At 56.9% G+C, this 23,853-nt stretch overlaps 9 protein-coding genes across 9 annotated transcripts; 4 read left to right on the top strand and 5 right to left on the bottom strand.

Moving 5' to 3' along the window:
• Positions 1-3,466: 3,466 nt before the first annotated feature.
• Positions 3,467-4,450, top strand: VTJ04DRAFT_2942 (uncharacterized protein; the record flags this gene model as incomplete). Its single annotated transcript, XM_069360787.1, has 2 exons — positions 3,467-3,931; positions 4,007-4,450. The coding sequence occupies 2 exons, from the start codon at positions 3,467-3,469 to the stop codon at positions 4,448-4,450; spliced, it is 909 nt and encodes a 302-aa protein (XP_069221463.1).
• Positions 4,451-9,089: 4,639 nt separating this feature from the next.
• On the bottom strand, positions 9,090-10,613 carry VTJ04DRAFT_2941 (uncharacterized protein; the record flags this gene model as incomplete). Its single annotated transcript, XM_069360786.1, has 2 exons — positions 9,090-10,480; positions 10,541-10,613. 2 exons carry the CDS (start codon positions 10,611-10,613, stop codon positions 9,090-9,092), a joined length of 1,464 nt encoding a protein of 487 aa, XP_069221462.1.
• A 902-nt stretch (positions 10,614-11,515) lies between these two features.
• On the top strand, positions 11,516-12,701 carry VTJ04DRAFT_2940 (uncharacterized protein; the record flags this gene model as incomplete). Its single annotated transcript, XM_069360785.1, has 2 exons — positions 11,516-11,940; positions 12,029-12,701. The coding sequence occupies 2 exons, from the start codon at positions 11,516-11,518 to the stop codon at positions 12,699-12,701; spliced, it is 1,098 nt and encodes a 365-aa protein (XP_069221461.1).
• Positions 12,702-12,974: 273 nt separating this feature from the next.
• Positions 12,975-13,881, bottom strand: VTJ04DRAFT_2939 (uncharacterized protein; the record flags this gene model as incomplete). The annotated part of the gene is made up of 3 exons (XM_069360783.1): positions 12,975-13,511; positions 13,617-13,730; positions 13,816-13,881. 3 exons carry the CDS (start codon positions 13,879-13,881, stop codon positions 12,975-12,977), a joined length of 717 nt encoding a protein of 238 aa, XP_069221460.1.
• An 827-nt stretch (positions 13,882-14,708) lies between these two features.
• VTJ04DRAFT_2938 (60S ribosomal protein eL6) lies at positions 14,709-15,749 on the bottom strand (the record flags this gene model as incomplete). The annotated part of the gene is made up of 3 exons (XM_069360782.1): positions 14,709-14,861; positions 14,927-15,262; positions 15,630-15,749. The coding sequence occupies 3 exons, from the start codon at positions 15,747-15,749 to the stop codon at positions 14,709-14,711; spliced, it is 609 nt and encodes a 202-aa protein (XP_069221459.1).
• A 420-nt stretch (positions 15,750-16,169) lies between these two features.
• Positions 16,170-16,953, top strand: VTJ04DRAFT_2937 (60S ribosomal protein uL29; the record flags this gene model as incomplete). Its single annotated transcript, XM_069360781.1, has 4 exons — positions 16,170-16,172; positions 16,345-16,484; positions 16,630-16,855; positions 16,945-16,953. The coding sequence occupies 4 exons, from the start codon at positions 16,170-16,172 to the stop codon at positions 16,951-16,953; spliced, it is 378 nt and encodes a 125-aa protein (XP_069221458.1).
• Positions 16,954-17,013: 60 nt separating this feature from the next.
• VTJ04DRAFT_2936 (uncharacterized protein) lies at positions 17,014-17,537 on the bottom strand (the record flags this gene model as incomplete). Its single annotated transcript, XM_069360780.1, has 2 exons — positions 17,014-17,316; positions 17,463-17,537. 2 exons carry the CDS (start codon positions 17,535-17,537, stop codon positions 17,014-17,016), a joined length of 378 nt encoding a protein of 125 aa, XP_069221457.1.
• Positions 17,538-17,850: 313 nt separating this feature from the next.
• Positions 17,851-20,428, top strand: VTJ04DRAFT_2935 (uncharacterized protein; the record flags this gene model as incomplete). The annotated part of the gene is made up of 5 exons (XM_069360779.1): positions 17,851-17,980; positions 18,069-18,092; positions 18,184-18,858; positions 18,916-20,059; positions 20,149-20,428. The coding sequence occupies 5 exons, from the start codon at positions 17,851-17,853 to the stop codon at positions 20,426-20,428; spliced, it is 2,253 nt and encodes a 750-aa protein (XP_069221456.1).
• A 1,093-nt stretch (positions 20,429-21,521) lies between these two features.
• VTJ04DRAFT_2934 (uncharacterized protein) lies at positions 21,522-23,650 on the bottom strand (the record flags this gene model as incomplete). The annotated part of the gene is made up of 4 exons (XM_069360778.1): positions 21,522-21,526; positions 21,711-21,822; positions 21,915-23,507; positions 23,567-23,650. The coding sequence occupies 4 exons, from the start codon at positions 23,648-23,650 to the stop codon at positions 21,522-21,524; spliced, it is 1,794 nt and encodes a 597-aa protein (XP_069221455.1).
• Positions 23,651-23,853: the final 203 nt, after the last annotated feature.

Genomic DNA, 23,853 nt, shown 5'->3' with positions numbered 1-23,853 from the left:
ATGCTTGTAAAATCCGAGCTAGAGACACTCGTCAAGCTCAACAGCACAGCTGGACTGCTTCACGTGGCTAACACAGCCCGCCCAAACCGTGTGCTTGTGTTACCACCACCTACTAGCCCATCCAATGGATCAATGGATGGAATTGTGAAGTTTGCCTTAAATCCCTTCTTCCCTGCCTTCTTCTGGATGCCCACCCCAGATGCACTTTTGCACAACTCCCTCCAGGTTCCGCGTCAAATGCCGTGTGCGTGACTGTGTGTGTGTGTGTATGTCTGTGTGTCCAAGCACAACCTGGGACCTGGTTGTGCCCCGTCTCCCCGATCTTGCAGAACGGCGGGATAAGACACATCTCTCCTCCCCCAGGATCCCAAACGTGGCATGACGACGCAATCGGCGCCGCCCGCCAACGTTTTGCTGCCCGCTGTTGGGACCGCCGAGGTGCCTCAGGGCTGTCTCCAAGGAACCCGACGGCCAGGGAACGGACGGCGGACCCTGCGCAGGACTGCAGCAGCACGTCATGCAGCTCGATGAAATCGGCGAGTCGGACGGCATCGTCACTGGCTGGTGAAATTTTCTTGGGGGTGATTTCCGCTCATTCTTTTTTCCCAGCCTTGTTTGCGGTCTTTTTTTTTAACCCCTTCACTCGAGACGGGGGAGCGGTGAGCAACATGACATGAGAGACACAAAGATAGTAAGGGAGGGTAGGGATGCCACACAAGATGCTCCCTAACTAGCTTGCCGGTCGATGAGATGGATGGGCGGATGAGTGACACAGCATCGAAGGTGGGCCAGAAAACACCGCGGAAACGGCTCACCCCGTTACGCAGTCAGCATGCACCAGGTTTGATTCCCCCGCAAATGCAGCATCTGTTGTGCTGCATGGCAGAAAACGCCCGGCTGACAAGGCTGTGAAAATAGGCAATTTGAGATTGGTTTTTTTGTTGGGGACACAGAAGACCGGGAGCAATTGACCCGGGGATGTACGGTGTTGGTGTTGTTGGTGGTGTTCCTGTTTGTGATCGACAGTCGGAATCCTCCGTGGAGAGAGATCTCCGGATGTACTGCCCTGGTGTCAGGTTCCTTACAAACACCCAGACAGATTCATGATGTCGCCGCACCACGCCGCGCCTTGACGTCGGCATCGGACCACACAGAAGCAGAGGGAAGACTCCGAGAGGCCGACTGCCGACGCCGAGAAGCACGAGGAGAGAGAGAATCTTGGGACATCTGGAAGGAGAGGCGAGCACCTGGCCGGAAGCTGCCCCGGAGCGTGGAGAGGCCCCACAGCAACCAATTTCCCGGGGCTTGGGGCGGGTGCGCACAGAAGGAACGTTCGGCCCCCTAGCGTGGCAGACAGAAGGTCAGGCCCAGGCCCAAGCCGGCCCAGGTGGGCTGCTTCGGCGGGGCCAGGCCGGATTGGGACATGTCACGAGGTCTTCCAGGTTCCGTCGGGTCCCATCATCCAGCGTTTTGAAGTTGCACACACGACCACAAACCCCAAGCCATCCTGTCATCCATTGGCAATATTCGGGGCACCTTGCAATTAGTTAGTAACCCATAGTACGTATCTCAGGTGGCAAGCCGGCGCCGGAATTGCCTACCGGTACCTTATGACCAGCAACGCCGGGGGAGGCGGTCTGGGTCAGTTGATGGGTGTCAAACCATCAGAAACAAGCCGGATTCGGGGTGAGCATGTCAGTCAACTTTTCTTCCCAGGGGTTTGGGTGTTGCTGCTGATCGATCTTTTTTCCTCGCAGGAACAGCAGCAGCAGCAGGTCTCGGCAGACCAGACCCCCAACCACTTTACTGGCGTCCATTGATCGATGGAACCCTCCAGTTCTTCGGCTCCCGGCGGCAGCGGCGGATCCTAGGTACTGCCCCCCACGCTCCCAAAAACCCAGCCAGCCCTGACTGGGCTAGAGTGGCCTCCGCTAGCCGGCGCTTCCAGGCCAGCAGGGCAGGTCAGCTTTTGCTTTGGGCAACAAAATCCTCGTGGAAGTTTTCTTTTGTTTGGAACTCATGACCAGCATGGAAGCAGGCTGAGAGAGAGACAGGGTACGTTTGCTCGAGCCGAGACGGGTCAAATCAGCACCAGGCAGGAGCTGCAGCCGGAGCCCGGAACCTCGGTGTTTGCGGGGGACGAAGTGAATGTTCAGAAACTTGACCGGCCTGCGTCAGCATCATGTAAAAGTTGTGTCGACTTTGAGCAAAACGGCACGCAAATGCAGAAATGGGGAATGGGCACCATGCATCCCGCGCCGGTGCCAGGGAAATGCTTCCCCCAGTTTCCACCACGGATGAGGCTGGTGGGGATCGGCGTGGTTTCTTTCTCTCAGTCCTGGCGGCTGTCCAGACTGTCTCTGTTCAGTGATGCTGACCTCTCCGGCGGGTCCTCACCCCCGCCCCTCGCCGGATGCACACGCCCTCCCTGTCAGGCCGGACAATTCCACCACTCAGAGCTCTGAACCGGCACTCTCTGTTTCCTAACGCGGCCAGTGACCAATGGGATTTGCGAACATTTTGCTGAGCTTCACTGATTCACCCCGCGAAACACTTGAAACGCACAGCGCTGCTCTGCCGTCTTGACTTTCCAGGTTGACCGGACGGCAGTGAGGTGGCGGGGGGAGACCTGATGGATAGGTAGACGGTGACGGGCCTGGCACCTTCTGGACGGTGCTGAGTTTCTGCTGGACCTAGAGGTACCTAGGCACCACCTCATCCACTGACGTGCTGCTGCGTCTTGTCTTCCCGCCGTCCGCTTTTGCAGCCGGTGACCAGAACTCAGGCGGTGGTTAATGGAGAGTCATGAATGACACGCCCCTAGGATGCGACTCGACGCACTCCCACCCCCCGGATGGATCTGAATTGATGGCGAACACCACAGGTCTCCGTTAGTTAAACTAGTCCCAGGCACCCCCTAGGTTGTATGTACGTACACCGCGGGAAGCGGCCTGTGCCTTGTTTCCTTCTGACAGCCGGAGCCCGGGGGTGGGAAAACGTTAGGTCATCGCGTCCGCTGGGTCCGCGGGTTTTCCATGCTGCCCGCCCCAGGTCCAGGTCCGGTGGCACTTCCAGCAGCAAGGTCGCTATAAAACACCCACAGTCCCGCCACCGACTCCATCCGTCAGATCCGTCAGGTGCTTCCAGATCGGTTTCTTTGTTCGACTTTTGTTGTCTTGTTTCTGTCTCAGCATCTCCTTCTTGTCTTCCAGGCTTGGATGCCTCAATTGAGCGTCTTCTTGTTGGGCGTTGTATGAGTCAGGGATTTGTTTGCTCCCATCCCACTTCCGCCTTCTTCACCTCCGTCGTCTAAGACAAACCCGGCAGGGGTGTCACTTATTGTTTGTCCTCGTCAACCCCTGGACTCCCTCTCACAACATATCACTCTCAAACCAATAAAAGACAATACGACCGAGACAAACTCCCAGGCGGCAAACACGGAAACGGTCACGGTCTTCTTTGTTTGATGCGATATGCAATCATAGCATCTGCTCTCCTCAGCAGCCTCGTTGTCGCCGTCGTCATCGTCATACCGTACCTCCTCTCGGTCTACTACCCATACACCCTTCCTCAACTGCCACTTCCGGACCTGGCCTGCAACCTCCTTTTTCCCGGTTCAAGCTCGACCGCAGAAGCACCAGCAGCAGCCACGATGCTCTCGTACAATACTTCAGTCACGGTCAACGGCCAAAGGCCCGCGACCCCGGGGCGCCATGCCGCTGCCTCTGCCACTACGGCTCCCCGTCGCTCATCAGCTCTCTCCAACGGCGTCATGACCAACGGCATCAACGGCAAGAAGGTTGGTCACCCACCACGGCCCGTCAAGGAGCAGCACATCTGGCTCGTGACGGGTCCCGCGGGCTGTGGCAAGAGCACCATCGCCAAGTACCTCGCCGACTCTCTGCACTTTACCTTCATCGAAGGAGATGAGGTATGTCCCCAGCTCCAGTCTATATCGCAGCTCTACACACACACCATATGCTGACATCTCCCCCCTCCCATCTAGTACCACCCCAAAGCCAACATCGACAAAATGTCGGCCGGCATCCCTCTCACCGACGCCGACAGGTGGGACTGGCTGACGGCCCTCCGCGAAGCCTCCATCTCGGCCCTCGCCTCGGGCAGCGACGGCGTCGTGCTCACCTGCTCGGCGCTCAAGCGCAAGTACCGCGACGTGATCCGCGTGGCGCCCTACTTCACGCCGCACCTGCACCTGCACTTCCTCTACCTCGACGCCCCGGAGGAGGTGCTGGTCCGCCGCGTCGGCATGCGCCAGAACCACTACATGGGCGCCAACATGGTGCACTCCCAGTTTGAGGCGCTCGAGCGGCCCCGCCCGGACGAGGTGGATGTCATCACCATCGATGTGACCAAGGATGTGGACGAGGTCAAGAGGGATGCGCTGGAGCAGGTGTTGAGGACGATGGAAGAGGAGCAGGATGAGCCATGACCAGCAGAGACAGGGGGGGTGAATGTTGTCTTCTGCTGAGTCATGTTGGAAGAGGTTGTTTGTTTTCGGTGTTGGGGATACAGGAACGACACCGTCATGACACTGCTTTTTTTCTTGTCGGTTTGCATGGAGCGGGGGGTAACCGGAGTTGGAGCGTTGGATTTTTTTTTTCGCCTCGGTTGTTTTTTCTCTTTGGCTACAATTCCTCTTTTTCCCTCCCCGTTATTTCTTTTATATTACCCTACGCAAGGATACGGGTTTTTTGGGGGCAGGGTCTGAACGACCAAACACGCCGCCGCGAGGGGCTGGATCGTTGGTTTTCTTCTGCATCAATCAATCACACTTGGGAAACGGGAAGGAAAGAGACACTTGGCAGGTTTCGGTCTACTACTACAGGCGTTTTGTTGGCACGGCAAGGAAAGGGGGGCGTGGGGGATCTAATAATGATGACTGACTGGAGGCATGTCTGTTCTACACAGAGCCATGGCGCTTATTATTACTGCTCTCTGGGGGTTCACGGGACATGGATAGCAAAAAAGGAGGAGAATAAAAAAATTACGTTGGCTCGGTTTGCAAGAAGAGAAGAAAAAAAATCTTGTGTCTGTGCCTGGGCGAATGTTTTGTCCTGTCTTGTCCCTTCGTCCTAACTTGACTTTTGTGCCCCTCCATTTCCATACCGCCGAGTTCGCTCGCACCCCAGTCACGAGTCGGTGGGCTCCTTCGATTGTGCTCTCGCATTTTGCGAGAGAGTCACGACGACTCGCTTCGCTTGAGATTCACGGTAGCCGTGAAATATATTGCAAATAAATTGCTCGGTGGGCGGCTACGGGACCCAGCTGAGATGCCGGGTGTGCATCCGGGTTTTCTATCCTCCCCGGCACTTTTTTTTTCTCTTCACTCTGTCATCATCCGGCCGGCAAGGAAAGCAGGCAAGCAAGACAAGCAAGCAAGCAACCGGGGCGCAACAATGATCGTGATGGGACATCTGACACAGTTACATACATACAACGTACCTACCGTCCCTTAGGTAATTATGTCGGGTAGGGAGGGAGAGGTATGTATGCACCTTAGGTCTGTACACACACGCACAGTCGCAATCCTCTCTTGTGTTGAGTCTGGTACAACTCCGGTAACGACCTGTACCTCCCTTACCTCCCGAACTACCCTACACCCTACCCTACTTACCGCTTACTACCTCTCAACCACCACCCAAGGCTCTGGGACCGGGACGAGCCGCGATCGCCGTCTCGTCGTCTCGCTCTTCGTTCGTCATTATTGTTGGACAAGACGGGGACATGGCCACGCAAGACTTGGTTGGGTTTTCTGCGTCGTTGGGTTGGCTTGTTGCCCAGCAAACGGGGCAGATGGATATGTTTGTTTGTCAGACCCTCTTTCTCTCCTGTGCTCTCTCTCTCTCTCTCTCTTGATTGACCTGAATGGAGTTGCTCCGGCACTCCAGCATGGCGGGGACGACCCTCGGCTCTCGGACCCTTCCGTCGTCCGCAAACAAACAAACAAACCCAACCCCAGGCGGAAGCAAGCGACGGATGGACGACAAATTGGCCGGAGGAAGTTGAGCCGAGAAAGAAACGAGGTAAAAGAAAACGAGACACAATTCGCAACTTTTGGTTTATACATGCCTACCTAGGTTATTGGACACAAAAAGACACCAAAAACGCTGACTGCTGGTCCCCACTGCCACTTAGTCTGATTGAGTATACCCACCCATTCACTGCCGCCATCACCACCACAGCGGCCATCACCGCATCCCCATTTTAATACACATGGCATTCTTGTGACGTACATTCGTGGCGCGGCTTGTGGGCCCCTATCCCCTTTTTGCGCCGTCTATAGTATGTCACAGCAGTAGGCATTACGGCCCCGCCGTTCAGGCTCGATCCGACGTCGGCTTTTGTTTGGTGCTGGCGTCTAGCATCTGGCATTTCTCATCTGGCATCTGGGCATCGTTTCGTTCGGCCGACATCCGAAGCCCACCCCCTCCCCGCCAGGTATCCGTCCGTCTATTCACTTCCGTTATTAGGTACTTCAGGCTACGTCAGGCACGTACATACCTTAGGTTAGTTTCCGTACCTGTGCCTGAGTTGACCAGTTACGCCGTCCGAGCCCCAGACGTTCGCTCGCTCTCGCTCCGCCCTCCGCGCGGACCCTCCGCCAAAAGCGCATGCAAAAACATTTTAGCCTACCCCCCCTGTCTGGCCTGCCTGCCTGCCTGCCGCGCACACACACTCACACACATCACACGCACACACGCGCGGAGGATCTCTGCGTATTTCCATAATCGTCTTTCCCCTTCGAACTATTTCTCTCCTCGGCCGCCTCCAGGTTGAGTAATCCGGGCGCCTGTCGGTCGGTGGGGACCGGACCCAATGTGTCAGCTCGGAGGGCGTGAACTGTCTGGACTGAGTCAAGACACAGAGGGAGGAGAGGGGAGACGAGAGGAGATGGGTGGTAATATTGTAACTGTGTGTACATACATACATACATACATGCTCCGGAGGGTGGGAGGAAGGGGGTATGCGTGCTAGTGTAGGTTAGGTTCGCGGTTGGGCTGGGGATAGGTAAGTAGGAGGGGGGTGGTTATTCAGGTTGTTACATTCCGTCGGGTCGTCAACACCAACCACCACGACGACGACGGCGGCGCCGGCGGCGCCGGCGGCGGCAACTACGACAAAGGCGTGGGTATCGTCGGGACGCTGCCGATGGGTTAATACCACCATGGCAGCTCAGGTAAATACCTGGGTACCTACGTATCGACTAGTTAGCGTCCCTCCTTCGGTTTTCTCTCTCCGGAAAGCCCGTTACTACCATACCGAGGAAGAAAGAAAAGAAACATGAAAATATAAACAAAAAATAATGAGAGCAAGAGAGTGTAAGTGAAAGTGAGAGTGAGAATGCCACCCCTCCTCGATCTATGAGCCCAGCCTCATCCATCTTGGGCATCTCAGGCCAGGTCCCGCTCACTATAAACGTCATCTCCTCTTCCTGCCCAACGCATCAGAGGGAACGAAAATCTTGTTCACGTGGGACTATCAACATTCCCTATTCCTCACACCGTCCAAGAGAACCTCCGAGTTACCCGCCACCTACACCCCTTCATACTTCTTAACTTCCAGAGATCACTGTCCGTCATGGCATTGAATCCTCGGATGGTATGTCCTAGAGACTTGGTACGGAAGAAATTAAGAAACATTTAACATTCCTATAACCTTGGGTTTGATGATTTCACGTAGGATTTTGAGACAAAGTATATGGGGATCCTTAAATGTCTCTGTGGGGGGTGTATTGTCTGACGACAAGCCTGCTGTCTCATCAAGTGGTTGAACTGGGCAGTGAGCGAGAACAGTCAACGTTGTAAATATTGGGGTTGTTTAAACCAATTTACTAAGACTGAAAATGGAGGTGAAGTTAGGGAGATGATGGAGGGACCGGCGTTACTTACATTATCTCCGTCCGGTAGGAGGCCTGGGACCATGTCTGTGATGAGAGTCAATATTTGACATCCCTCAGGGTTTCCATTTTCTTGCTCAGAAACATAGGCAATTGCCTGGCTAACAATAGATACCTGGGTCCGCTATGAAATGCGTGGAGGGTCATGAGCACGGTGGTGGAACAAAGACGTTGAACTTGGGCTTCTTTGATAATTCAGTCAAACCCGTTGTGATGTTGAGGCATACCATCGCCTGTCAACAACGACTGTAGTAATGTCGATTCAGGCTCTGCACATATATTCTGACATTTGCCAGACAGCCTTGGCTCATCTCACTGTGGGAAGGCAAGGAGAGTGCAGATCGAGTGTGAAGTCATTTGCCCGGGGCCAGTTGCGTTTGTTTCTTTTTTATCTCTTTTATCCCCATCTCTCCGTCTCGTTGCTACCTGATACATCTGACTCAATGACTTGAATACAAGAGACATAGGTGGTGGAATGGGCGTTGCCTGTTAAATTGTATGCCTCTTGTTGAGAGATAATTAAGCACAGGAACGACAGTATTCACCTTGATCCTGAAAGACCATGGTGTTGGCGGTGATTGTTCTGTTCGTCATGAGCTGTTTTCATAGAGTTATTAGCAAGTGCCCGGTTCTCAAAATATGTTACATATGGACAACATAGCATGGACCCGATCCTCGTCGTCCAATAGTTGAAGGACTGGTGATGTATGTACATACTTCGGTACCCCAGTACTTACAGGCACAGCACCAGGGTACGGACCAAGACGTTCGTGTCTCCAGCAAGTCCACGCTAGAAACCTGCCGGAATGTTTCCAGGACTATAATATTCTTGGCCATGGTCTCCCTATTCCGACCTTCTTCTTGTGAAACCCACCGAACCAGTCAAATCCAGTCTAGTGGATGGCGGACAGTAGCTATCCACGACCTGCGTCATAATCGGGTACTGTTCCCGAGCCATCTCTACGGACGTAGCAGACCAGGCTCATGCAGACATTCATACCTAGGTACATAACAAACCACATACCCACGTTCTCGCATCCGTTGATATATAAACCTATCCTCCAACCGCTCTCCAAACTCCATGTATGCATGCATACGGATCATCTACATCACCATCACCACCACCAATACCCCAACCCCGGCTTCTAAACAGAAAAACCATATTCATCCTCTACCGCAAATGCATAACCATCACATCCGGCTCCTCCACGATCTTTCTCACCACCTGCGCCGCTCTCGCCAGCGTCGCGCCGTCCACCACCCTGTGATCCGCGCTCCAGCTGAAATTGCACACCTGCTTGCGCACCACCTTGTCCTCCTCCCCGGGGACGTCCGAGAAGGCCGGCACCTCGCGCATCCTACCCACGCCCAGGATCGCCACCTCGCGCTCCACCACCACAGGACTCAAGTATGTCCCGCCGATGTTGCCGATATTGCTGACCGTGATGGTGCCGCCGGACATGTCGTCGGGGGTCAAACGGCCCGCGCGCGCGAGGGACTGCAGCCGGCCGAGCTCGGACGCGATGGAGAGGATGTTGCGCGCGCCGACGTTTTTGATCACCGGCACGAGCAGGCCTTGCGGGGTGTCGACCGCCACGCCGATGTTGTGGTGGGAGCGGTAGATGAGGGTTGGTTTGCTGTTGCCGTTTCCGGCGGAATCGGAAGGAACTTCGACGCGCGCGTTGAGGATCGGGTATTGGTACAGTGCCATGGAGACGGCCTTGATGATGAAGGGGAGGTAGGAGAGTTTGGTGACTTGGGACGGGTCGGCGCCGCTGGCGGCGAGGACTTTGTTCAGCCGCTTGCGCAGCTCGACGAGCGAGGTGAAGTCGATCTCGTCGGCGTAGAGGAAGTGCGGGATGGCGAGGGAACGGGTCATGGTCTTGAACATCATCTCTTGCGTGCGGGTGAGGGGCACGCGGCTTTCTTGTTGCGGCCCGGAGAGGGCGGCGGAGTCGGGGGCGGAGAAGCCGAAGCCGAAGCCCTCGGCCAAAGGGGTTGTTGCTGTGGGCTGGGGAGGTTGCTTCGCGGCTGGTTCTGTTGTTCCCCGCGCTTGGGCGTCTCGCTGGGCAACGAACCGTTGGATGTCCTCCTTGAGCACGCGCCCGTCCTTGCCTGTGCCCTCCACCTCGGTAATGTCCACGTTCAAGGTCTTGCAGAGATGCCGTACCGCCGGGGTCGCGAGCGTGGCGTGTTTACCCTTGGGTTTGGTCCCTGGCTGGGTCTGCGGCGTGCTCTCCTGCGCCGTCAACGCAGCCACCTGCGCTGGTGCCGTCTCCTCTGCTGCAGGGCGTACAGGCTCCTGGGCCGGGGCGAGTTCTGTTTGGCGATGCGGCTGGGTGTCTGGTTGCTTGTCGGCCTCGTCGATATCGATGTCGACAAACGGCTTCCCCACCTTGGCCATCTCGCCGGCCTCGTAGTAGAGCTTCTTGACAACGCCGGCGAAACGGCTGGTGATCTCGACCGAGGCCTTGTCGCTCTGGACCTCGCACAGCGGGGAGAACTCTTCGACGCGCGCCCCGGGCTCGACGAACCATTGGATGATCTCGCACTCGACGATACCTGGCACAAGGGAGCGTCAGTGAGTGTGTTTCCCTGGAATTGTCCTTCGGAAATGCATACCCTCTCCAATGTCGGCAAGCAGCACCGGCTTGACCGCCAACAACGGCCTCGCAGCGTGGAATGTCCTAGCCATGGAGTGCGAGAGCGGAGAAAACGGAGAGATGGGAGAAATCGAAGACCCGGCGACACGCCGGGTCAGCGTCTTGCAAACCCGCCATTGCTGGCGCACCGCGCGGGAACCGTGACTCCAGAGCATGTGTACTGTGAGGTAGGACGGCGAAACCTCGATTTGAGACGGACACAAGGGACGAGATGGTTTGTTGAAGACGACCGGCGGTCAATGACAGGGAGGATCGAGGGTCTACTCGGCAGGGACCAACACACAACGCCAATGCATGCAAGAGTGCAGGACAATGTCAATGAGCAAACAAAGGCGAAACAAACACGTCCAACGTTGAACGACCGACGATCCCCGCGCGGGCAGGGACAACAAGATTTGAACAAAGGGCACGTCGCGGAGAAAGTAAAAGCGGAGCAACCAACTTCTCACAATCCAAAACACTCGAGGACAACACAAGGCCGAGTCGAGGCGATCCAGCGCCGGCAATGCAATGGCCAACAATGGCTTAAGTTGATGGCTTGTTGCGGCTTACGGCAATGCACCATGACGTTGAAGAGCCGACGGCAATCAGGGAGTGGACAAGCACCGCGGATAGCCGATGCCGCTGGCTGCGATAACCTCCCTGCTGATCTCGTCCCGTGACCAGCCGAGAACCCGGCGGGAATGGCTTGGTTTGGATGAACCCCTCCTACCCCTAACCCCTGACCGGACCTTGGCTTGACGAGTGGCGGGGCCCGGGGAAGACTCGGCAGTGGGGCGGCGGATCCCGGGGCAGCGGGGGTGGATCCGTCGGGACGGATGAAATGTGGGGGCATCTTGCCAATTCCAGCCACGAGCGGGAAATGTTTCTCGGATCGGCCAAAGTCAAGATCTGGAAAACATCAACAACACCAGCTCCCTAGATATCAGCCGCCATGCTCGCCCAGCGCGGCATCCGGACAGTCTCCCGGCCAGCATCTGCCTGTCTCTTTTGCCAATGGCAATGGCAGCCATTTAGCACATCCTACCGTCGGCTGGCCGACGCCAACAACAACAACAAACCTCCCACCACCACCACCTCCTCAAGTCCAAGTCCATCTTCTTCAACAGCTCCAAACGATGCAAAGCTCCCCTCCGCTCCGGGCCTCGGCGCCGTCCCCGAGGATAGCCCCCTCGCCCATGCCCCTCGCAGCTACGGCAAGAAACTCAAAGAATTCACCCCGACCCCGCTAGCCCGGCCGATCGGCATGCACTTCCCTCCCAACGCCGGCGAAAACACGGGCATCGACACCCGCTCCCTCCGCCAGCGCCACGCCGACTTCACCAACTGGGAAAAGCACCTCCAACGCAGGGAATATCTGTGCGTACCCCCCCTCTCCTCTCCCAAACCAGCCCGGTTGCGTACACATACCTGAACACCAACCCAACTAACCCCCGCCACGATAAAGCAAATCCCAAATGGCCCGCCCCTACTTCCGCGACTGGGCCAACCTGCAATTCCACGAGGGCAAAACCTTCCTGGCCCCTCCGCGTCCCTTCCGCGCCGACCTAGCACTCTTCTTCCCCAACCTGCACGGACGCACCCTCGTCCGCGGCAGCGCGGGCAAATCCGCCGACACGACCCCCGTCCTCGAAGGCCGCGCGAGCGTCGTGTCTGTCTTCAGCTCCCTCTGGGCCGAGAACCAGACCAACACCTTCACCTCCGCCTCCGCCAACCCGGCCCTGCACGAAGTGTTGCGGTCGCACCCCGACCGCGCGCAGATCGTGCGGGTGAACGTGGAGGAGGACTTCCTCAAGGCGTGGCTGGTGCGGTTGTTTAGCGGGTCGTTGAGAAGGAGAGTGGGCAAGGAGAATTGGCATCGGTATTTCCTTGTCAGGAAGGGGATTACTGATGAGATTCGCGAGTCGATCGGCTTGTTGAATCGCAAGGTTGGGTATACGTACCTGGTGGATCATGAGTGCCGGATCCGGTGGGCGGGAAGCGGGCGGGCTGAGGAGGGGGAGAGGGAGGGGTTGGTGAAGGGGTTGCAGAGGGTTTTGAGCGAGATGGAGAAGGAGGGCGTGGGTGAGGGGTATGTGAGGAAGACGCTGCAGATGGCGAAGAGGCACGAGGGGAGCTGATGGTTGGGAGGTAGGTTTGGAGATTGGGTGGGATAAATAGACGGTTATGATACCCCTCCTCTTCCGTCATGTGTACAATATTATAGAGGGTTACGGTACCGGAACTTGTACTTGTAGGATAATGAAGCTCGACGCCATTTCCCATCTTGTTTGGCATAAAGGAATCCCAAACGCCTCCAACGCCGTTCTCGCCCAAGCCATGCTCTCCCTGAAGAAGAAGAGAACCCCCCAAAAGAAACTTGGATATGGTTGTACAACCTCCATTCCACCACCTCACATAAAAAACCAAAACATCAAGAAACAAAACGCAATAAACCCTCCCATGATGATCCCATCCCTCCTCTTCTTGGACGAAATCCTCCCAATCAGCGCATTAATCCCCGGCACCTGGCCCGCCGCCCGCGTGATCCGCCGGTTAATGCTGGCCAGCGTCTCCCTTTGCCGCGCGAAGCTCTCCTGCACCGCGTACGCCTGGCTCAGCACGCTGTCGGCCACGTCGTGGCTCCGGTCGATGCGCGCCCGCTCGCCCAGCATGTAGTCCGCCTCGGCCGCCTCCCCGTCCCGTCTGCTGTTGCCGTTCGGGCTATTACTGTTCCGGTGGTGGTACGCCGAAATGTCGTCGCGCACGCTGCCGAGGAGGTTGGCGCGGTCGCGCGCCTCGCGGATGTGCGCCCGCAGGCGGGCCAGGTCGCGCCGGTGGTCGGCGAGCTTGTCGCGCAGCAGGGCGAGGTTGTTTTGCTTGAGCGCGGACGAGGTGAGGGTCGCTTCGGAGTCGAGGAGGCGGGAGAGTTGGGAGATGACGGTTTCTCGCTGTTGGGGAAGAAAGAAAGAAGGTTAGTTTTATGTCATGATGATATTTTTGTCTTGGGGATGTGAGGGGGATACGAGAGGAGGGGGAAGGGGATGGGTGCGTACCTTGTCTAGAAGCTCCTGGACTCGCGCTTCCGCCCTCCTTTCGTCCTCGGTGGGCTTGGGCGGGATGGCGGTCTGGTTTGCGAACTGCGAGTATGTTTGGAGTGATGACTCGGTCTGTTGGTTGGAAGTCGTCAGCATCCCATTCCTTGTCTCGCCATTCGTCCATCTGTCCGCCCATCCATCTCCTCAGGTAGCTCACCTGTGATTCCAACGACCGAGCTTGTTGCCTCAGCTGGGCCCAGCCCTGACTTGGCGTTGTCGCCATGTTGCTAGTATTGATGTCGAGCGAGGAAGTGGGATTAGTCGTAGGAGTAGTAGGTTCGAAGATGGCAGCATCCGATCGGATGGGCGAGTTGTTTGGCTTTGTTTGGGCCGTGTGATCCGGGCAGGTTGCGTTACGTAGTGCGTACGCAGCAGCAAGACGTCGTCAGGTTCTCGGGTGAGGCTGGCCAGTGGACGAAAGCACCAGAGGCGCAGCCGCCCCCACCGAGGCTTGACCTGTTCCACCCTGAAACGCCAACCGGGTCCGGGCCCCGAACGTCCGTCACAAAAAGAGGCCCAGGGTTAGGGATGGCTGTCATATGTCTCATCACCCAGCAACGCACCCGCAATGGGCTTCGTCAACAAAATTATTACATCATCCACAAGCCACCAGGGAACACTTATGCTGCAGAAAATCAAGTGTGGATGAGGGGAAACGGTCGCGATTTTTATGCCTTCTTCATGTCTTTGGTTGCCCATTTTCACCAGTGGTTTGTCTTCCACCGGAACCGGGCTGGAGTCGTCGTCGTGCCTCGGCTCTCTCTCCCAAAGCCCGGCCTGGCATTTCATGAACCGTCGCCCCGGCATGCAATCACCAGCAGCCTACTCTAAAGCCCCATGATGATTGTTGACCATGGCTCCGATCCTTTCGTGAAGCCCGACCATGTTGGGATCTTGATGACTGTAAACCCTCATTACAGACGCCGTAATGGACCGAGAACCGTCAAACGTCCAAATGCAATTGGCCAAGCCGTAACCGTAAACCCCCTCGCCAACCCATCACGCCTGTTTGTCCTGCCTGCGCTCCCAACACTCTCTCCCCCTCTCCCTCTACCACTTCATCAGGTGGGGCTTGTCGCCCTTGCGGAGGCTGAAAGAGGTGGCGAGGTAGCTGGCGAGCATGTCGACCTTCTTGATGTTCGCAATGAGCGCCTTGTCGATGGCCTTCTGGTCCTCCGCCCGGGTGCTCGAGACCGGCTTCTTCTGTTTCATTTGTCAGCGTCTTCTTTCTGGAACAATTTCCCCAACTCTGCACGGTAAAGTCGTACCTGGGGCTTCTCTCCCTGCTTGAAGAAAGCCTCCTCGCTGGCCTTCTCCTTGGCCTTCTCCGCGGTGAAGTACTTGGGCTGAGCCACCTCGTCAATCTTGGCCTGGTCGACGCCGGTCAGGTCGACCTTGAGCGACGTGGCGATGACGTAGCGGGCGTTGACGCGGCGGAGAGGAACACCGTTGATCTTGAAGGGGCCGGTGACCAGGAGGACGCCCTGGTCGAGGGTCTTGAGGAGAATGACGCGCTTGCCGCGGAACCGGCCGGCGAGCAGGATGAGGACGGTGCCGGGCTGAAGGGAGCTGCGCGGAGTCCAGGGGCGAATCGCCTTGCGGACCTGTTCACATGGCAAACGTTAGAACTGGGGTTTGTAAGTGGAAAATGACAGCGGCCGACTCGAGGTTGTGGCGGCGAGGGTGACTCGACATCGGCTCGACAGAAACCCCCAAGTCCTCCCCAATGTCCACCTCCCAGCTTGTTTCTCAGATGTCCTCCTCCTGTGTCGTCCAGATACCGTTTGAATATCTCTCCCAATTCCGTAGATTTCCCCCTCTTCCCGGCCGTGGTCTCGCATCCTGGCGGGCAGACTCGGCTACCCCATTCCGACCCATATCGCTTGACCGTCGAGTTTGTCGTGCAATTGCCGTGCCGTCGCCTTCCACAACACCGAGATCTGGCCCTGGGAATGGTTTGCATGCACGTACCTTGCGCGGCTGGGGCTCGTCCTCAGTAGGGTACCATTTCTGGGCCTTCTCGGACGGGTGAGGGACCGTCCGAGTCGACTTGCCAAAGGTCTTGGTCGTAGGAGCGGCCGTCGACGACATCTTGAGCGCTTTGGCTGTTGGGGTGGGTTAGTAAAATCGGTAGGTCGGTCGACAACCTCTTGATGCTGCTCTACGAGATTTTGAAATGGAGTGAGCCCGCTTTGGTTGTGCGCAAGGCCGAAAAGATGGGAAACCCCAAGCTAAACCCTTTTTGGAACTGTGGGGCATCGGCCTCTTGCAAAACGTTGCCGGCCTGCGGCAGCTGGGACTGACTCTTTTGATTGGTGCAAGGGCCACTTTCCGTGGTAGGGTTTTCCGCCCTCTTGGTCATTTTGCGCATCCACACCACTCCCAGATTTTGTGAGGACGCGAGCCGAAGGGAGAGGCTGTCACCTTTCAACGACCCGAAGACCCCGTCGCTGTCAAGAGGACCAGAATTGTCGACCATCGCCATTTGACTCGACACCGACATCATTCACCATGGTAAGCTTCCCTGAGGCGTGGTTACTGACATTTTGATCCCTATCGATCATTATTACCTGCACATCCCGCTCCCGAATCTTTTGCACCCGATCCCGGACGCCTCATTCAACGCCATGCACACCCGGAAACCGAAGTATTATCCAAGGACTCATGCTAACTCTCGTGACAAAAGTCTTCCGGAAAGGTCAAGGCCGGCCAATTATGGTCCAAGAACAAGGACGAGCTCGCCAAGCAGCTCGCTGAGCTCAAGACCGAGCTGAGCCAGCTCCGGATCCAGAAGATCGTCTCCTCGGGCGCTAAGCTCAACAAGATGTACGTTCGACTTGAATAACCATTCTCGGGACCGACCGACCGCCTGTCACGAACAAGACGGTAGAGGAGGGGCTGGCCGGTATTTGAGAGGAGGAGGGGAAAGAAGGAAGTGCCATGGCTGACAAGGGTTGTTTTCGAACATTAGCCACGACATCCGCAAGTCGATCGCCCGCGTCCTCACCGTCATCAACGCCAAGCAAAGGGCTGCCCTCCGCCTGTTCTACAAGAACAAGAAGTACCTGCCGCTCGACCTCCGCCCCAAGCAGACCCGCGCCATCCGCCGCCGCCTGTCCAAGGAGGATGCCTCGAGGGTTCTGGAGAAGACCAAGAAGCGCCAGATCCACTTCCCCCAGCGGAAGTTCGCCGTCAAGGTATGAGGGACACGAATCAATCCGAGGAGGAGGAGACAGTCAGATGTCCGTCTTCGTTTTGGGGCCGGTGCTGACTCTAAGGATTCCAGGCTGCGTAAAGGCGTTTCGGGGTAATTGGGACGGTTGTATCTAGGGGTTCTTCCGGCGCGGTATTAAAATCATTTGGCATGCAACACGACACACTGCATCCTCCCCAGGGATTCTCTGCTTTCAAAACGGGTTTGGGGTGTTAGACGAGGTCTCAATGAATTCTCGGTCCAGGCTTGGTAGCGGTTACCAGTGCCGAATGAAAGCGATGCGCTGAACCACCCATGGCTCGACTCGGCCGCGCCGGTCGTCCTTGGGTTCGATGATGACTGCTGGGACACGGTGATTACGTTTGGGTCGCGGCAGGCTCTCGTGGGGTTGGCCGCCCTCATGGACGGTGCCGCCTCAAGTCCATCTGCCTGGTCCCCCGCTACCTAGATACCCGCCAAATGATACAATTGTCTTTGAGAACGTTTGTTTTTGCCCGGAGTCATGACCTCGCCGTCTATCTCCTCACCTCTCGTTCGTGGGATATACCTAGGTAGATATTCCGGGCGTATGATAGTTTCAAGGCACGCACATGAGGCGGAAGGGCGGTTTGTGGCATCTCCTGATACTTCCAGCGGGCGTCAGAATAACGGCAGTCATGGTCCATGGATTGGATATCTCTCTCTTCAGCCTGCTGTTATCTTGTCTCTCACCAAATTACCTTGTTTGAAGTGCGATTCCAGAAATATTCTGCCGGGCGGTGAACCCCAGACGGCATTCACAAGGCTGAGTGGGTCCAGATTTCGAGTGCCAAGACGCCAAGCCATGGCCCCTGGTCACTGTGCTGCAGCTCCAAGCTGTCCTCTCGATGCTGCTTAGGCCAAGTTCAAGTTCCAACCCCAAAATTCAAGACGTCAACACCAAACAAAATCCTGGGAAGAGAGAGAGGCACCACCACACTTCCCAGCCCCAAGGCCACAATGACGGCCGCCGATCCCCTCAAGGTCATCGCGAGCGCCGGCGGGGAGAACACCCGCAGCGTGCTGCGCGTAATCATCCTCGCCCTCATCGCCGCCGCTGCCGTCTCAAGTCGCCTGTTCTCGGTAATCCGTACGTGGCACTTTTGGTCCATCTTGATGTTGGAGTCAATAGGTGGTGTTTCAATTGCTTGACCTGATGCTAACAATTGTGGTTGCAGGGTTCGAGAGCATCATCCATGAATGTACGACCTCCCCCCCTCCATGTCTCCCCGTCTCCCAACGACGACGAGCCCCTCCACTACTTCCCCGTTCCGTTACTGACAATTGACCCAGTCGACCCTTGGTTCAACTTCCGCGCGACAAAATATCTCGTGGCCAATGGCTTCTACAACTTCTGGGACTGGTTCGACGACCGGACATGGCATCCCCTCGGCCGTGTCACCGGAGGTACCCTCTACCCCGGCCTCATGGTGACCAGTGGTGTCATCTACCACGCCCTCCGCGCTCTCACCATCCCCGTCGATATCCGTAACATCTGCGTCCTCCTTGCCCCGGGCTTCTCGGGCCTCACCGCCATCGCCGCCTACCTCCTCACGGGCGAGATGACCCCGTCACCCTCGGCCGGCCTCCTGGCTGCCCTCTTCATGGGCATTGCCCCGGGCTACATCTCGCGCTCCGTCGCCGGTAGCTACGATAACGAGGCTATCGCAATCTTCTTGCTCGTGTTTACTTTCTACCTCTGGATCAAGGCCCTCAAGCAGGGGTCCATGCTGTGGGGTGCGCTGTGCGCCCTCTTCTACGGCTACATGGTGGCGTCGTGGGGTGGCTATGCCTTCATCACCTGCCTCCTGCCCCTGCACTCTTTCGTCTTGATCTGCATGGGCCGGTACAGCACCCGCCTCTATGTTGCGTACACCACGTGGTATGCACTGGGTACCTTGGCGAGCATGCAAATCCCCTTCGTGGGTTTCTTGCCCGTCAAGACCAGCGAGCACATGCCGGCTTTGGGTGAGTTCTCCTTCTAGCATTCCCGGTAGCAAGCCCCAAAGACTGACGCCGGACAAGGTATCTTTGGCTTCCTTCAACTCCTCGCCTTCCTCGACTACGTCCGTTCCGCCATTCCTAGCCGCCAGTTCCAGACCTTCCTCTGGATGTTTGCTGGCACCGCCTTCGGCGTGGGCTTGTTGGGCCTGGTCATTGCCACCAGCGCCGGCTACATCGCCCCGTGGAGCGGTCGCTTCTACTCGCTTTGGGATACCGGCTACGCCAAGATCCACATCCCCATCATCGCTTCCGTCTCGGAGCACCAGCCGACCGCCTGGCCGTCTTTCTTCTTCGACCTGCAGATGTTGGTCTGGTTGTTCCCCGTGGGCGTCTATCTCCTGTTCCAGGAATTGGCCGATGAGCACGTCTTTATCATTGTCTACGCCCTCTTCGGCAGCTACTTCGCTGGCGTCATGGTGCGTCTGATGCTGACGCTCACCCCTGTCGTCTGCGTGGCTGCCGCCATCGCTATGTCGCACCTGCTGGACAACTACCTGAGCATCAAGTCGCCTACGCCTCCGGAAACGCCAGCGGCTGAGGGTGCCGAGGGCAAGAAGGCTGCCAAGGCGGCGCTCAAATCCACGTCCAAGCCCGTGGTGGGCGTTTACGCCGGTTGGGCCAAGAGCGTCATTGTCAGCTCCATGGCCGTCTACCTCCTGCTGTTCGTCCTGCACTGCACCTGGGTCACGTCCAACGCCTACTCGTCCCCGTCCGTCGTCCTGGCCAGCCGGCTCCCCGACGGCAGCCAGCACATCATCGACGACTACCGCGAGGCTTACCAGTGGCTGCGCCAGAACACGCGCGAGGACGCCAAGATCATGTCGTGGTGGGACTATGGCTACCAGATCGGCGGCATGGCTGACCGCCCGACGCTGGTGGACAATAACACGTGGAACAACACGCACATTGCCACCGTCGGCAAGGCCATGGCGTCGAGCGAGGAGGTCAGCTATCCCATCATGCGCCAGCACGAGGTGGATTACGTGCTGGTGGTGTTTGGCGGTTTGCTGGGCTACTCGGGCGACGACATCAACAAGTTCCTGTGGATGGTTCGTATTGCCGAGGGCATCTGGCCCGACGAGGTCAAGGAGCGGAATTTCTTCACCGCGCGCGGCGAGTACCGCGTCGATGGCGAGGCCACCGAGACGATGAAGAACAGCTTGATGTGAGTATCCCCCTTATCTCGGGAGGTACTACCTCCCCAGTGATCACTTTCTCCCGCATTACTAACCCCTGGTCTTCCCCTTTCTCCAGGTACAAGATGTCCTACTACAACTACCAAAACCTCTTCCCCCCAGGGCAGGCCATCGACCGGATGCGCGGCGCCCGCCTCCCCGACGTCGGCCCCCAACTCAGCCACCTGGAAGAGGCCTTCACCAGCGAGAACTGGATCATCCGCATCTACAAGGTCAAGGACCTCGACAACCTCGGCCGCGACCACGCGTCGGCAGCGGCGTTTGAGAGGGGGCATAAGAAGAAGAAGACGACCGCGGCGGGGAAGAGGAAGGGCGCGAGGGTTTTGAGGGTGGAGTGAGGCAGAGAAGAGAAGAGGGATTTGGTTGGTAGCCAAGTGGGAGAAGGGTAGGGGATTTCTTTGCATAGAGGTTGTGTATGTTAGTAGCGTGTGGTTCCAGGTTTGTTCTTTGTTTTTGTTACGGGAATACCTACTCATACAACATACATGGATCTGGGCATATCAAAAGCACAAAATGATTAGTGGATCGGCTAGCTACCGTACCTAGGGATCTACGGAATGGAGAGTGCGGTTTTTGTGGGTGATTTGGTTGAATCAGTTTCGTTCCTCTTTGTTCCTCTTATCTAAGGTTTGTTTATCCGTAATCCGACTGCCCCCTAGTGCAAACAATGCCATTGTATCCTCAGACTAGACCTCAACAAAGAAGACCCACCTAGGAGGGATAACAATGGGCTTTGTTTCCTGGCCTTTGTTTCCCTACGTGGAGAGGTGTTATCCATGCTCAGATGCCTTGCCTGACTTACCACACTCATCACAGCCATTCCATCCATTATACCTGATACCTCCTCTCTCATGGTCGCCATCTCCCAGACAGGCAGATTGCAACTTGAGATGATCTATCTGGATACTGTATCGAGCCTTCGCGCATGCGATGGACGAGATGGATGAGATCATTCAATACCACCACCACATAGGTAGTCATGAGCAATCATCCCCATTTCAGGAAAGGCAAACCATCCGTATACTCAACACCTGTACGAGTACAGCTTCTTACTACGTAAAACACAGAAAACCACCCCCTCCAACCATCGTGTCATGCTTTGTATGTATCATCCGCATGCGTGCGTGCGTCTCACATCGCCTTTTCCTTGTTCTTTTTCATGTCTCATCTAGTAGGAACTAGAAACCTAAAAGAAAAACAAAAAGTGAATTATCTCCTCCCCCTCCTCCATGCCTCCGTGCCTCCATGCCTTGACATCCCTCCCCTCTTCCCTGAACCATATCCCCCCACCCAAAGTGAAACACAAAGGAAAAGAAAACTACCCACATTATTCACCCGAACCGAGAAACGGTCCACTGTCCACCACAACTAACTCGGAACCTCAAATCAAACCAAGAACTCAACCCGGCGAGGACGGACGGGGCGAAGCGGTCAGCCTGAAAGCAGCAAGACGTTTAGCAAGCGGTTCCCGAACGTCTCCCGAGGAAGAGCTGTGATTGTTGATGCCGCCGCCACCACCACCCGTGTCGGCCGACAAGGTGGCCGACGATGGAGAAGAAGACAAAGGTGGTGGTGCGGGCGATATATCTCGCCAGGGGCGCTTCTTGGAGGGTCTCTCACCGGTGGATTGCAGAATCATGAGCAGGGTCTGCCACCCCGTGGTGGAGCGCAGCTGGAAGGACTCGGCGAGGTCGTGCTGGGTAGCGACGCGGCAGAGGAGGGCTTCTTCGTCCTGCAGCGAGTAAGAAAAAAAAAAAAAAAAAGAGGGTACAGTTAGCGTAAGAGGCGTCACATGGAGGTTGGGATGGTTCGAGCAAAACGTACCTTAGACAAAACGCTCATCTGGTGAAGGTAGCAGAGCAGGTGGAAATCGGAAACGGGCAAGCTGTCGTCTTTCCGCCCGGGGCGCAAGACCTTGGCGACGGCAGATACCTCCTGAGCCTCGCCGATGTACTCGCGGTTCTCGATGGGGAAGCTGATTTCGGTAAACAGGGGTTTGGGGGTGTCAGGGAAACCGTGGGTGAGGGTTACGAAGAGGTACTCGACGGGGAATGCGGGCTTTGCGTTTTCTTGGACGTTGGCACCGTACTCGTTGATCCTGCGGTAGAAGACTTCGGGGATGTAGCGGGTCTTGCTGGGAGAACCGTCGTCTTCTTCCTCTTCCCGCACTAACATAATGCCCGGGTCAGCGGAGGGCTCGATGATGTCGGCCCTGACCATTTCGACAGCGTCGTTGGACATCTGGTACGCCGAAATGGAGATCTCGCCCTTCTCGTTGCCCGAGACTACGCAGGTGACAAAGTTGGAGCCGAAGCGGCCCGTGTCGCTCCACTTGCTCGGCTTGGGGTGTTGGGCCTGCAACCGGGCTGCAAAGACGATCTCCTGGGCGGCGAGGAAGTATGAGTCGGAATGGCGCTTGCAGACGGCGCTGCCGTCGCCCTTCCCTGCGTCCAGCAGGTCGGTCCAGATGACGCCGACCTGCTCAAGGCCGCAGTTCCGAGCGACGGCATCCACCTCCTTCTCGTTCTCCCACGGGTTGAGGGACACGCCATCGGCTTCGTCGACCTGGGGAGGCTCGTAGATCGCCTCAACAACGGCCTTGATGCCGAGAGGCACGACATCGTACTCGAGATAACGGCCGTACATGATGCCCAGACGTTGAGAGCCGCTGCGACGCCAAGCATCGAGGAAGCGATCGATGATCTGAGGGGAGGCGAACTCGACGTGATCGACCATGCGGAAAGGTTGCGGCTGCAGGGTGATGGCGCTCGGCTGGCACTTGCTGCAGATGCCCTCGGGCCACTGGGGATGGCCGGCCGGACAGTCGCGCTTGACGCGGTAGTAGGGCTCGACGAGCGGGGGGATGAAGGAGGCGCCTAGTTCGGGCCTGTTGGTGGCCGAGTTGATCTTGCGCATGTAGGCGTGGACCGACATGTACTTAATCTTCTTCTCGTCGAGGTATTTGGCATCGAAGGGGTCGAGGGGCATGCAGTAGTCGCACATGCCCTTGGGGCCGTGCCGGCACATCTTGGAGTCCTTCTTGCGCTGAATCTTGCCATCCTTCTTGTCCAAACGGTCGTCCAGGGGCGACTGGCGCACGACTTCCCAGGGGTTCCTGATGCGGTCGCCGGAGGTATTGGGGGGAGGGTCGATGGGGTGGTCTTCGGCGGGGAGGATGGGTTTCCCGTTGAGGCGTGCTGTGGTTGAGGTGAGGGATGTAGGAGCTGCACTAGAAGCACCGTTTGTTTCGGCTTCTTGGTGTTTGTAGTTGACGAAGATGAGGTCACCGTGGCTTAACCCTGTCTGGCCGAGTCTGAACTGGGCAATCTCGCCAACACGTTTTGAATCATGGCCGGATGGGTGGTTAGAGAGGGTGATGGACTTGGGGTCGACGGTGGATGGAAGCTTGGGGAGCAGCTGGAGATGTCGGGTTAGTGTTGGGACTTGGGGGAGGAGGTGATTCTGTGTAATAATACCTGCTGGATCATGTCGCCAAAGGTGGTTTCTTTTTCCACCGTTAGGCGGAACATGCCATCGGGGGCACGAACTCGGACCAGCATGGTGGTGGCTTCAGGTGGTTGTTTGGAGGTGGAGGGTGGATAAGGGAAGTTGGTTTGTGGATGAAGCAGAGGTAGAGGTGGAAGAGAGAAAGTGGTGGTTTGGTATTAAAATCCCAAGGTTCCAGGGTTGGCTTTGAACCCAATGGTGGTACTTGTACACAGTAGATGAGGTTGGTGTCGTCAGTGGTGGTCTGCCTGGATTT

Source organism: Mycothermus thermophilus, assembly GCF_041956435.1.
Source record: "Mycothermus thermophilus strain CBS 625.91 unplaced genomic scaffold VTJ04scaffold_2, whole genome shotgun sequence".
In the NCBI taxonomy this organism is placed as follows: Eukaryota; Fungi; Ascomycota; class Sordariomycetes; order Sordariales; family Chaetomiaceae; genus Mycothermus; species Mycothermus thermophilus.
This window is presented reverse-complemented; position numbering and strand designations above follow the sequence as displayed.